Raw genomic sequence first — 14,707 nt, 5'->3', positions numbered from 1 at the left:
TTGGAACTTAAGAGCCATGTCACAATCATTCAAGGTCTCTGTTACGGTTTTATAAAAAGTGAAGTTATAGCAAATGCTGTAATTACTGTGATAACATTTTGATAGCAAAAATGCCTCAAATTTGAATTACTATAGTAATTCCATTATTATCACACTCAAAACTCCCTGGAAACATTAGCCAAGCTCAGAATCTTGTAACTATCTAGTATTGGAAAGAATATCTGTTGCCTATAGAACAAATATTTGAAAATACTGTCGACTGAAGAAAAAAAAAAAAGCACAACCTAAAAGTTGAGAATTATGTTTTATTTGGCAGACAAAATTGAGGACTTAAGCCGGGAAGACAGCCTCTCAGCTCTAAGGGGCTGCTCCGAAGAGGTAAGGGAGAAGCCAGGATATGTAGGAGTTTTGCAGCAAAAACCTCGTAGCCAGAACATCAAAAGATTACTCTTAATTGAAGAAAACCAGAAATTTCAAGTTAATGATTTTAGAGCTTTTCTATATATGGGAAGATGCAAGAGTCTGGGCGCACTGAAATCATTCCTTTGACATGCACCTCAGCTGTCTGGGGCCAGTACCCTGCTCTTCTCCATCCTGAATCCCGTCAGGGTACACAGTTGGGGGCGGCTGCAGTGACTTCTGGCTTGAAGGCCGCAGTTTACTGCTATGGCAGGCAACATTTTTCCTCCCCAGGTCCGTTCAAGTGGCAATACGCAATCAGGGTCCCCAGAGAAGCAACCACTTTGGTTTCGTGAAACCATCCATCCTTGACTTCGCTTTGCTCTACTGTCTACATTTTTGTTTCAGTTCCTCTGCCACAGACACACAATCACCTTATTGTTTGAAAATAACTAGAATTATTACGATTACTGCCATCAATAAGAAAAAGTAGGAGAATTGTATAAGTATCTGAGCAGGAGGGTACCGAGGGAAACTTAACCCCCGTTTTCCCGGATGGGGAAAGCGGAGCTAAGACATCCCCAAAGCCCGATCCACGAATTGGGGAACAAGAACCAAAGACCTCCCGCTTTCCTAGAGAGGACCAACCCCACCCCCACCCCCCCACACACCCACCCACCCCCCGACACACACCACCAGCGCAGCGCAGGCTCGGAAGGCGGATGTTGACGCACTTCCGGCTTTTGTGACACTCTGGGGTCTGGCGAGCGGAGGGCCTGGCTCCAAGTCCACTGCCCTTTGGTCCCCAGAGTCACCTCCCTTTTCTATCCCAGCACCCCAGGCTTCTCCGGGGTTCACGGTGAGACGGGGGTCCAGCCGGGGAGGACGGGCGGGGACGCAGGTGGATGTGTACGGCCGTGTTCCGCGATCCCCCTCGCCACGACCGTCCCCAGACGGGGTGGAGGGTCCGTGTCCCTGTCCTTCGTCCCAGCCTCGCCCGTAGGAAGCGCCGTCTCCCCGCAGATACAGCCTTGGATCCCTGGTTTCTGGACTGGGATGAGATACCTCTGGGACCGGGAGGAGGCAGCCTGCGTGCCCCACCTACGCCGCCTCGTCCTCGGTTTTCACCCCAAATGACCCTAGTCTAATTTCTGTGCTCCCCGATCGTCCCCCTTTGCTTTCCTTCTGGTGAAAGCTTGTCTCCTGGGTTCCAAGGGACCTCGAGGTGTAAAATGAGAAAGACCCTAGAGGCTACCAAGCTCCACGGTTTTGTTTTTGATTTTTTTAGTGGAGAAGTTAAAGATTCATAAGTGTTTGCAGATCATCTGCTCACCCCCAAATCCACCACCATTAATGGCAGTGATTAAAGAATGTTTGAAGCTTAGTGAATAAAGAGAGTTGAACGCAGTAGGAAAAGGTGACATGCACTTCACCCTCTTCCTTGCAGTTTCCGAGCTTCCTGAAAGCTTTTTTACAGGAGTAATTTGAGACACCAGGTGAATTTTTCAGTTGTGGGAGCCAACTGTGCTTGACTCAGAGGGCTGAGTAGTGAGGGGCGTCTGCCGTGGTGCGGCGGCAAGAGCAGAGCGCTGGGCCATTTGCCCACTGGGCACTGACACCCTCTCTGTCACAGGTTAGCGGGATGCTCTTAGACAAAACACCAAGTCTCAAATTTATCCTAAGTAAAGTAAACTAGACTGCATATCTCAGAGGGCCCTTCCAACTTGGACATTCATCGATAGAGGGAAATTAACTGAAAAATGCAGCTAGACCAAACTTAATGCCCCATCTCCATTTTCTGAAGTGCCACCAGTATACACAAAGACACCGTCATTATTGAGAGAGGCTGTTAAGTAGCAGAGGACCAAAGAAAACACTTATACAGGCCTGTGCTACACAGATCATTTGCAATCAATAAATAAGTTGCGGAGAATACCTTGTAAGCAGATCAATGAAACCTTACTATTTGCTGGAGAAATAGGTTGGTTACATAGTGTAATGGGAGACATAGGTAACTTACCCATGGACACATTATTTACTCATGTATTTTAAACCTGTGCTGCTATAGTATTCCTCCCATTCTTACTCAGATGTTTCATAAGTAACCTGACAGTTGCAATAGAGTAGCATCTCTTAATTTCTAAATGACATGCCCTTCCAAGTATTGCAATACCAGGCCTATAATGAATTTGTTGAACTTTCTCCAAATGGGCAAAAAATGTTGACATTGCATTCATTCAAACAAATGTTTTTTAAAATATCTCCTGGTTGCAAGCAACTACGTCATGTGACTTAAGGGCCACAATGAAAGTAAAAGACAGTCTTTATTCTTGAGGAGTAGTCTAATTGAAATAAGGCATGAAAGCATGAAAAATTAAATTTCAGGGTAAAAACTATCAAAATACTGCATACCAAACTGGAGACAGCTAGTGAGCTTAAAGTCAAGAGATGATTGAGTGCTGGAATCATTCAAGAAATACAAAATAAAACCCAGTCTTTCTACTGCTACTTGCCTAGAACATGAGCAGGAAAACACTCCAGAAGGGCCTGTCCATGTCCTGACCTCAGCCCTGTATCTTTGAGTTTCACTCCCCTGGAGTCACTTCATTTTGATTCATACTGCCAGTGGGAGGGAAGGCCTCTAGGAATGCGTTATTCCCCATACCCCATCTTTAAATCTTTGATGAGATGTCAAAAACCAAAATTCCTTTTCCTTGATCTTAAAATACCTGAGAAAGAATGAGATTTTTGACAATATATCACTAAAAATGAAGGGAAATGAGCAAAGAAAATAAAATAGTTGGAAGATGAAAATAAGAACGGCAACACAAATGATGACAGAATATAAATGCTATAAGATGGCCATCAGGAAAGCTTAAGTGGGTTTCAGTGTTCTTAAAAAATAAATACAAGTTTTCATTGTTTTCCCCTGTGCCCCAGTGGATGGTCTTGTACACCGTACTTTGGTGATCACTTTCTAAGAGTATCTAGATGGCAGTGTAGCAGCATAGTTAGGACTCTGGACTTCAGACTTGGGTTTGAGTACTGGATCCACTACATTATGTTGTTAGACACATTTTTTAATCTTTCTCAGCTTTTAAAATAGGAATAATAATTGTGTACTTCATTAGGTTTCCATGAGACTTAAATGAGCTGTGTATGTAATGTACCGAATCTGCCTGCTACACAGCTAACGTGAATGGCCGTTACTCAGCATTTACTGTGTCACATCATTGGATCTAGTGACTTGTCTTCATGGATGAGGTGTAAGCAGCATAGCAACACCGTGTTACCTTTTAATACTGCTATTAAATTTTTCCACCCTGCAGGACAGCAAAAACTGATCTCATAAAACATCTAGGACAAAAAGGGAAGTCCTGCAGACAGACCCTGTTTGGATCAAGTGAGCCAGTTCTTTGAACCTGAACAATGACTGCTGAATCAAGGAATGCTACAGATTTGTCTCCCCGGGCTACCCAGGAGATGGAAGGCACAGTGACAGTGAAAGCAGAGGAGGAAGAGGAAGAAGATGAGGAAGACCGTTTTCAAACAGAAAGAAATAGCCTAGAGTCATCACCCCGATTTCTTGGTCGTTCCACAACTATGAACGAGAGAGCCTTATTATCATCGTATTTAGTGGCATATCGAGTGGCAAAAGAGAAAATGGCTCACACAGCTGCTGAAAAAATTATTCTCCCAGCATGTATGGATATGGTACGTACCATCTTTGATGATAAGTCAGCTGATAAGTTAAGAACTATACCTCTTAGTGATAATACAATATCTCGTCGAATCTGTACTATTGCAAAACATTTAGAAGCAATGCTTATGACACGGCTACAGTCTGGTATAGATTTTGCAATCCAACTTGATGAGAGCACTGATATTGTAAGTTGTCCCACACTCTTGGTATATGTCAGGTATGTATGGCAAGATGATTTTATAGAAGATCTGTTGTGTTGTTTAAATTTAAATTCACATGTAACCGGAGTAGATTTATTCACTGAATTAGAAAAGTGCATTGTTGGTCAATATAAATTAAACTGGAAAAATTGTAAAGGAATTTCAAGTGATGGAGCAGCAAATATGACTGGGAAACATAGCAGAGTTATTGAAAAATTGTTAGAAGCCACCCATAACAACTCTCTTTGGAATCATTGTTTTATTCACCGAGAAGCTTTGGTATCCAAAGAAATTCCGCCGAGCCTAATGGATGTATTGAAACATGCAGTGAAAATTGTTAATTTTATTAAAGGAAGCTCATCGAATAGCCGACTTCTTGAAATATTGTGTTCAGAGATTGGAGTGAACCATACCCACTTATTGTTTCATACAGAAGTTCGTTGGTTGTCTCAAGGAAAAGTATTGAGCAGAGTATACGAACTCAGGAATGAGATTTACATTTTTCTCATTGAAAAGCAATCACATTTGGCAAATATTTTTGAAGATGACATTTGGGTAACAAAATTGGCGTATTTAAGTGACATTTTTGGCATTTTAAATGAATTAAATTCGAAGCTACAAGGGAAAAACAATGATATATTTCAATATCTTGAACACGTTCGAGGATTCCAAAAGGCATTATTGTTGTGGCAGGTAAGACTTAAAAGTAATCGCCCCAGCTACTACATGTTCCCAACGCTGTTGCAACACATTGAAGAGAACGTTATTCATGAAGACTGCTTAAGAGAAATAAAATTAGAGATATTAGTACATCTCACTTCTTTGTCTCAAACCTTCAATCGTTACTTTCCAGAAGAGAAATTTGCATTGTTAAAGGAAGCTATTTGGATGAAAGATCCATTTGCTTATCAAACCCCAGAATCAATAATTGAGTTACACTTGGTGCCTGAAGAAGAGAATGAATTACTGCAGCTCAGTTCGTCATTCACACTGAGGAATTACTATAGGACATTAAGTTTATCAGCATTTTGGATTAAGATTAAAGATGAATTTCCACTGCTAAGTAGAAAGAGTATATTGCTATTATTACCATTCACATCTACCTATTTGTGTGAACTAGGATTTTCGATCTTGACACGATTAAAAACAAAGAAAAGAAATCGGCTCAACAGCGCACCTGACATGCGTGTTGCCTTATCTTCATGTGTGCCTGACTGGAACGAACTCATGAACAGGCAAGCACACCCATCACATTAAGTACAATCTTTATGAAATTTTGTTTTTGTACGTTCTTAGGCACTTTTTGTATATTGTATTTAAATATTAATAAAATTATGGTTGGGATTTACTAGGTTTCATTTTCTTATATAGTAAGTATTGTTTCGTGAAACTTGTTTGTTATATGAATATGTGTGTATGTGTATGCAGAGTAATGATGTAAAATACATTTCTATGAATTGCTGTCAATTTGGAAAAATAGTGCTCTTAACACTCTTAGTTTTATACTCCAATCTGTCGCCTTGTCCAGTGCTGCTGCCCTGCTTCTTTCAGGCAGAGCCCATTCAGGTTCAGTTTCTCACCGTTTATGTACCTATGTGCTCTTCCTTGTCGGTTTTGTTTTGTTTTGTTTGTTTGTTTTTTGCCACACCACGCGGCTTGGGGGATCTTAGTTCCCTGACCAGGGATCGAACCCAGGCCCCCTGCAGTGGAAGCACGGAGTCCTAACCATGGGACCACCAGGGAATTTCTGTCTGTTCTAATTCCAGGAAGTGACTCTTGATGCTGATCATGGTCTAACACCATCCTCGTCGCTGGGTTTATTTATGCATGTGCAAGTGTTATAATTCTAGCTAAGGATATATGTAGGGCAGTCTATCAGGATATCTTTGTGAAGGTTTCCCTTGCTCTCAAGAAAGGACACAAGAGAAGATAATGATGATAGTGCCATAGTTTTTGTATCTCCCCAAATCCCTCCTAAAAAACACACAGAGCACCATATGCTCCTGCAATCCCACTCCTGGGCATATATCTGGAGAAAACTCTAATTCAAAAATAGGGGCTTCCCTGGTGGCGCGGTGGTTGGGGGTTTGCCTGCCAATGCAGGGGACACGGGTTCGAGCCCTGGTCTGGGAGGATCCCACATGCCGCGGAGCAGCTGGGCCCGTGAGCCACAACTACTGAGCCTGAGCGTCTGGAGCCTCTGCTCCGCAACAAGAGAGGCCGCGATAGTGACAGGCCCGCGCACCGCGATGAAGGGTGGTCCCCACTCGCCGCAACTGGAGAAAGCCCTCACACAAAAACGAAGACCCAACACAGCCAAAAATAAACATAATAAATAAATAATAAATAAAAATTAAAAAAAAAATACGTGTACCCCAATGTTCAAAGCAGCACTATTTACAATAGCCAAGACATGGAAGCAACCCAAGTGTCCATCGACAGATGAATGGATAAAGAAGGTGTGGTAGTTACATTCAATGGAATGATTACCCATAAAAAAGGATGAAATTATGCCATTTGCAGCAACATGGATGGACCTAGAGATTATCGTATTAAGTGGAATAAACCAAAGACAAGTATCATATGGTATCACCTATATGTAGAATCTTAAAAAATGATATAAATGAACTTATTTACAAGACAGAAATAGACTCACAGACACAAAAAACAAACTTACCAAAGGGGATGCTGGTGGGGGCAGAGGAGAGATAAATCAAAAGTTTCAGATTAACAGATACACACTACTATGTATAAAATAGGTAAACAACAAGGACCTACTGTATCGCACAGGCAACTATACTCAATATCTTGTAATATCCTACAATAATGGAAAAGAATCTGAAAAAGAATATGTGTAGATAGATAGATGTATGTATAAAACTGAAAAAAAAAAAGAGCAACTAGGATTGCAAAGCTGAAACCCATGGACGTCTACAACAAAACCAGGTGGTGGAACCACCAACAGTTACAAAACTAGCACGGTCTCAAGCAATTCTGTTAAAAGGAAACAGAAGCAACAAGCATCTGACAGATTAAAGAACTGCAAATAGTCAACAGGTATTCCTGCAATATTTCAGTGAGCTATATTGAGAACAGCAGCTGAAACCAGGAGGAGTTTGCCCATTTCAATAGAGAGGAAGTGTTGGGAATTGGTGGTAAAGTCTCGGAGCAGTGTAGACTCTGTGAAATAGAATCCAAATTGACCAAGATGGGGACAAGAGAGACCAAGACTTATCTCTGTGTCCTTGAGGCTTGCTTTGCCCAGAATCAAGATCTGTTTGGCTCCTGTTAGTGAAAATTGGCCTTTGGCCAAGTTCCAGGTTTGTACAAGCACCATCCTGTGGACCATGGCAGTTTTTGTGGGGTCTTTTCTATCTAAAATCCTGCTTCTTCTTAGTCAAATACCTGCTTTCTTCATGTTTTCTCACTGTAAATTAAGAAGTATGTATAGCTCACCAGCACAGTTTTTCACCAGGGACAATTTGGAATCACAATGGCCACTTTCAGGGAACTTGACGTGAACAAGGTTGTCCATTTGAGAAGTGCCTTAAACAAAAAGGGAAGAAACTCTCACGAGAGGTCTGGACTCGCGCAAAAGTGGTGGTGAAGCAGCTGGCCCTGGCCTCGCGGTGCTGAAATTGAGGATTTTTAACACGAGAGATGGAATTGGAGTTAGAAGGTGAGTGATGGCAGAAGGTCCCACAGATGAGAGTCAGGAGACCGAGTCCAGTCGTGGGCCTGTCGCTCCCTAACTGAACTGACCCAGGTTTGCTGTGAGGCTATCCTTTTTATCTAAGGATGCTTTGCAAATGGTCTCTATACATTATATGGTGTAATGATTATTGTTATCATCACCAGACACTGATACTGTGTCTCGGGTGGGGGTGGGGGATGAGTCTACTGCGTGCGCAAACCCTTCTTACATTCTTACAGTTTCAGGTAATGACCAGGTCTGGAGTGTGACTATGGGAGCATGTATTGTAGGATGGAGGACAAGATACTGCAGGAGAAAATTCAGAGGACTGACAGACCAGGATGTTAGAGAACCATTCATGTCTATATAGAAATTACCAAGAATGCAGACAGAACTAGTTTTAAAGAGTGATGGGGATCCAGGAGCTAAAATCAAGGAGAAATAAAATGATACACGGGCCAGTAGACCATAACAATGGGGGAGAGGAAGTAAGAGTGTTAAAATCTGATGGCAATGCAGACATCCTTCCCCCTGTACCACACTGGCTCCCAGTTCCTGTTAGGTTTCTTGTTACTTTTTGGGAACATAGATTCTTGTAATTCCAAAGGCCATCTGCCATGTAATCTGTCTCCAGTTTTTCTAGGTTTTGAAGTCAGGAGCTTCGGCTTTCTCCCTCACAAGGACTTTATCAGGTTCACCGTGCAGGATCAGCACCCCAAAAATTGTTCTCACTAGGTAAGGTTTTTGGCTTTTCTAGACCATAGCCTGGGGGTTTCTGTCCTCCCTGGTTTGTCATGACCCTCTGGGTTTGAGAAGGTAAGCAGGGTTACCATTGTGGATTGAGGAAAGAATCAACTATAGCACATTTCTCTAACGTATTTCCCTCTGGGACACATGAGATCTCCTCCCAAACTAACAATCTCAGTACTGATGCTCCACTGCTCAAGATTCACTCCCTAATCAACTGAGGGTGATGGCAGATACAAGGCAGCAACCAGTGCCCCTCTGTTTCGATATGGAAACAAAACCGGAAGCTGAAGGGGGACAAGCATGGGAGAGAGGTAGGAGGGAAGGAAGAAAACTCACATTTTTCAAGTGCCTACTATGTGTCTCACACTACATTAGATGCTTTCATTTTTTTGTTTTCACAGCAACACAGTAGGAAGCTATTATTTTTGTATTTTTACAGGTGAGGAAAATGCTCAGAAACTAAGTAACTGGCCCACTGTCACATTTACCAAATGGCAGAGATAGGATTCAGACCAAGGTCTAACTGATGCAAAAGCCTACGCTGTATGGTGAGAAAGCACCTGGAAATTACGGTATAACAAGGACCAGGGAATACATAGTGATACAAGTCAAAAATCACAATACAACAATCTTCTAGACCATCGATTATCTCCATTTTTCTCTTATACCATAGTTCTATTGATTAGTATATAACTTGTATGGCTTAGTGTATAACTGAAAAATCAATTGGGCTTATTACTGCTTTTAGTTTTATCATTAAAATAAAAAGAAATAGCTGAAGATTTGACATATGCAACTATATTTATTCATAAGCCCAGTCATTTCCTAGCCACTCATCTCTGCATGGAAGAAAAATAATGCCTCTTGATAAATAAATAAATACAGTTACAGTCACATTTTATGTCTGTGCCCCCCCCCCCGCCCCAAGGTATGTATCTCCCAGAGATGTACATTATGAGGATGTACAGAGAAATTGGCATAAATAAGTAAACACACACAAAAATTAGTAGGAAGATAAGAGGAAAGATATGGGTCTTTGAGGAAAGGGAAAAAAGGGTAGAAAAGTAGGTGGAGAGCAGTTAGAAAAGTGAGACTTTGGAGACCTCAGGTTGGTAGCAGAACAAAGAACACTGTGACCAGTTCACAATGCCAGATCTTCAAATAGATCTTTAACTTTATGATGATTCCCAATAGATTTAAGAGAGGGCCCATGAGTCTCTCTCTCGTGAGGGAAAAAAGGTAATCAGGAGTCCCAGGCTGGGTTGCCAGAGCCTGATTTGTTCCATTGCTTCTGAGTATTCAATTTCAGCCAACAGGAGAACATCTCATCTTCAACCAATTTGAAGGATTCTGCACCCTTCCTGTTAAGCACGTAATATACCTTTTTCCCTAGGGTTCCTGCAGATATATATTTAGCCTCTATGAAGCACTCAAAAAAATCAGAGGCATGATACTTGGTGTTCAAAACTTGCTTTCTAAGCTTGAGAGATCAAAACCACCCAAACAGGAAGGTTGAAGAGTACAGATTCTGAAGCCATTCTGCTTGGGATAGAATCCTGGCTCTAACACATGTTAGCCTGTACTTGAGCAAGATACTCAACCATGTGTGTGCCTCAGTTTTCTCCTCCATAAAATGGGAACAATAATAGGCCCTACCTAATAAGGTTGCCATAAGAATGAACTGCATTTATACATATATGTGTATATATATATGTGTGTGTGTGTGTATATGGCACCTAGGAGAGTGCCTGACATATAGTAAGTGCTACACACATGTCTGAGAGAGAGGAAAGAAAGAAAAAGAAAGAAAGAAGGAAAGAAAGAAAATAAAGAAGGGAGGGAGGGAGGGAGAAGGGAGGGAAGGAGGGAGGGAAGGAGGGAGGAAAGAAAGAAAAAGAAAGAGAAGAAGAAAGGATTACAAATGAGTAATTTCAATTAAATGAGACACTGTAGAGCAAAGTGAGGTGGAACTAACCAAATAAGGCTTCACAGAAGAGGTGAACACAAAACAGACTATAAAATGAACATTCAGAACCATCCATATGAACACAGCCTATGAAAAGACCTTACTCAGGGGTTGTTTGGACAGAGTCACTCAAGCATCCCTTCTGCTGTCTTTGCCTTTGAACTCTGTAAATTCCTGTATTCAGAGGAACTTGTACTTTAACTTAGTCTAATGTAATTGCTCCAACCATCCTTTCCCTCCAGTTCCAAATCCTATTTCAAGACTAACACCTTTACTTCTTACGTTTTCCTCTAGATTCTAAAATGACAAAAAGAAAGAAAGAAAGGAATGAAAAGGCTTCAAGGCAGAAAATGGTGGGAAAAAAGTGAAACTTCCAGGACATGATTAGGAGAAATCAAACAATATGCCAATGATGATGGGCAAGGCTGTGAAAGTTTTGGCAATGTGCAGATGCTTACAGAGACACCTGGGAAAATAACCCAGAAACAAGATGTTTGTTGTTTTCATAAACCACACAGGGGAGAATGGGAAGAGCTTTGGCAGAGTTCTGGTGCCATCAGAAGACACATGCCGGAGAGAAGCCCAGCCGGTGTAAGGAATGTGGGGAAAGCGCCAGCCAGAGCAGAGCTGGCAGTCCACGCCCAGGAAAGGCTCTGAGTGTGTGGTGAGCGCAGGAGTAGTTTTAGTTCTGGCTCATGCCTCACCATGCCCCACACGAGGGAGAGGCCACATCATTGCCTTGACAGTGAGAAAACCTTACATGCACCACCCAGAAGGTGCATCAGAGAATCCACACTAAACCACAAAAGGTAGTGAGAGTGGCAAAAGCTTCATGCAGAGCTCAGCAGCCTCATCACCACCAGGTGGCCACACTGAGGCGAAATCCCGTCCTTGTGGGGAGTGTGGGAAAAGCTTCAGGTAAAGCTCATGCCTCACCATGCACCAGAGAAACCAATTGTAGGAGAGACCCTGCAGTGCGGTGGGTGTGAGAAGGCTTCCAACCCCAGCATAACTTTGTGATGCACAGGAGAGAAACCCTGCAAATCATGGATGTATGGCACGAGCTTGATTTTACATTACAGAATCTACCTGGGAGAGAAAACTTACCAGTGTCGTGCAGAGGAGAAGAGGTTTGATGGCAGCTCTTATGGTTTACGTGAGATACCAGAAAACTCACAGCTCAGGAATGGTTTGACAAGGAAAAGTTCTATAAGATTAGATTTCCTTGGTCATAAGCAACTACACTGGGCAAAGGAAAGAATCCATGACCCAAAGGTGACCTGTGAATAAAATACCACAGGAGCAAAGCTATCTATTGTTTTCCTTTACCCCAGGATCAAGGGCATGGTGTTGGATAGACAGGCCAGGAACCCTCACGTACAAGTGTGTCTTCTCACTTCCCATTCCCTACCTTTACATTTCAGTCAGTGGGTTGGGGAGGGGGGCGAAATACTGAGCAAGCATCAGAGGTGTTGAGACCAAAATCCATAACCTGATACCCCAAGAGAAAAACATCCAAATACAATTTTAGAGAGTTCACTAAAAATGCAAATGGAATCTAATCATATAAAAACTTCGAGTGCACTCATATTAAAAGAAACACACACTAAAACTATACTGAGTTTCTTCTTCTGGCCATGATGCAGTTTCTAGGACTGGACTGACTTATGGGACTCACTGTAAAAACTATCAAACTAGACAGAATATATGAAAAAATGTTCTCAGACCTTGGACAACAGGCAGGGCAGACCCGTGATCCCTGGGAAAAAGGAAACACATCAGGTGAGGCCTATATGGCCCTGACTTTCTAACTGGAGGCACTTTTCAGGCCCCAGTGCAGGGGAGGAGGAACCCAAACAGACCACAGCAGGCTCTCAGATGAGGAGACAGAGATTTGAGTTCAAGGAGGCAGAGGGAGCTGTGATTTGGGTAGCAGAAGCCTAGAAAGCCAGAAGCTGCACAGAGAAAAAGCTCTAGAAATCTCCATAACGGGTCCTCCTGAGTTTGTTCCTGGCCGAATCAAGCCAGGCAAAGAACAAGCAGGAAGCTGTAAGCTGAGTAATTCCCAGAGCTCACACAGAGCTGGGAGATGTTCATGTCCTGGCCAGCTATAATGGAGTCCTCACTGAACACCTGAGGCAGCCAGTAGAGATCTTACAAGGACAATGCCTTAATAAAAGGACCGAACCAGGCCTGGAGTACTTCAAGATTAGCTCAAGCTTTCAAGCCAAGATCACACTCTTCCAGGCGGTGATACACCCATACAAAGCTTCAAAATAAGCCTTGAAAGAATCCAGGTGATATAAAAGTACTTTGAACTGTTGGCCAGGGGGAAATTTTTTATTATGGTAAAATACATGTAAAATGAAATTTACCTTTTTTAATAATTTTTAAGTGTACAGTTCAGTGGCATTAAGAGCATTCACGTTGTTGTGCAACCACCAACACAGTCCATCTCCAGAACTTTCTTCATCTTCACAAACTGAATCTCTGCACCCATTAAACACCACCTCTCCATTTCCCCCTCCACTCAGTCCCTGGCAACCACCTTTCCACTTTCTGTCTCTATGAATTTGATTATTCTAGGTACTTCATATAAGTGGAATCATACAATATTTGTCCTTTTATGTCTGGCCTATTTCATTTAGCATAACATCCTCAAGGTTCATCCATGTTATAGCATTTGTCAGAATTTCCTTCCTATTTAGTGCTGAACAATATTCCATTGTATGTAGACTACCATTTGTTTATCTATTCATCTGTCCAGGTCACTTGTTTTCACCTTTTGGTTATTGTGAATAATGCTACGATGAACACGGGTGTACAAATATCTGTTTGAGTTGCTGCTTTCAATTCTTTGTGGAACTTACCCAGAAGTGGAATTTCTGGACTGTATGGTTCTAATGATTTTTAAAAGAAGACAACAAACTCTAACATGCAATGTAAACTTCATAATGTCTAGCATCCAATCAAAAATTAATAGATATGTAAAGAAGCAGGAAAATGTAATCCAAAACCAGGAAAATAATCAGTCAGTAGAAACAGATTCAGAAAGAACAGAAATTATGGGGTTTGGAGACAAGGACTTTAAAATAATTACTATGGATATGTTGCTCAAGGATTTAAAAGAAAGCATAAACATAATGAACAGAAAAATACAACATAATAAAAAGAAATAAATGGAACTTGTAGAGATTTTAAAAAGCACCAATATCTGAAAGGATCAGCAAGCTTAAAGAGTAGCAATAGGAACTATTGCTTATAAGACTTACAATTATTGATCTCCTCTCCATAGTGGTCTTTATCTCATAAACACTGGGAGACTGGAAAATTCCTCTCTTCCTTGTCCAATGTTCTAGTATAGCTCTTTAGCCTTCTGTTCCATGTAGCTTCAGATATCAGTAAGTATTTTGATAGGGAAACTATCCCTGAGTTTGAGGCCCCCAGGTCTCCAATGTCGTCACTTTAGCACAGCATGATTGTCAAAAGCTCAACTGTGTGAGCATTTTTCTGTCTGAGTTCAGCAGCTTTTTGCCTGGACCAAGCCCTAAGTGCTTTGAGTAACATTTAAATGTGTACTATTTAAAATCTAACAGTGCCTGGCACATTCTAGGCTCTCAATAAACATTAATCGAATTAATGAATTTCATTGTATTTCCTGATTTTTTAAATTCTCCTATGGAAGTTCAAACTGCTACAACACTGAGTCAATGAATGTCTGTATTCATCTAAAGATGTTTGGAAAACTGAAGGTTTTCACTCTAATACTTGAGGAACATTTACTATGTGCCAGGCATTGTTTTAAGCACTTCACACATATTAACTCATTTAATACTCATAACTCTATGAAATTCATAATACTGGTATCCTCATTTTACATCTCTGGAAAATAAGGTACAGAGGAGCTAAGTAATTTGTCCTAGGTCAAACAACTAGTATGATACCGGGGATATATATATGTATATCCTGTGGAAATCAGGACTTAAACGGAGATT

At 41.6% G+C, this 14,707-nt stretch overlaps 1 protein-coding gene across 1 annotated transcript; it reads left to right on the top strand.

The window, feature by feature from the left end:
• The first annotated feature begins 1,135 nt into the window (after positions 1-1,135).
• Positions 1,136-5,638, top strand: FAM200A (family with sequence similarity 200 member A). Its single transcript, XM_057528912.1, has 2 exons — positions 1,136-1,258; positions 3,729-5,638. Exon 2 carries the CDS (start codon positions 3,829-3,831, stop codon positions 5,557-5,559), a length of 1,731 nt encoding a protein of 576 aa, XP_057384895.1. The 5' UTR covers positions 1,136-1,258; positions 3,729-3,828; the 3' UTR covers positions 5,560-5,638.
• The last annotated feature ends 9,069 nt before the right edge of the window (positions 5,639-14,707 follow it).

Source organism: Balaenoptera acutorostrata, chromosome 15 (genome assembly GCF_949987535.1).
Source record: "Balaenoptera acutorostrata chromosome 15, mBalAcu1.1, whole genome shotgun sequence".
In the NCBI taxonomy this organism is placed as follows: domain Eukaryota; kingdom Metazoa; phylum Chordata; class Mammalia; order Artiodactyla; family Balaenopteridae; genus Balaenoptera; species Balaenoptera acutorostrata.
The sequence above is the reverse complement of the archived record's forward strand: the minus strand, read 5'-3'. Positions and strand labels throughout refer to the sequence as shown.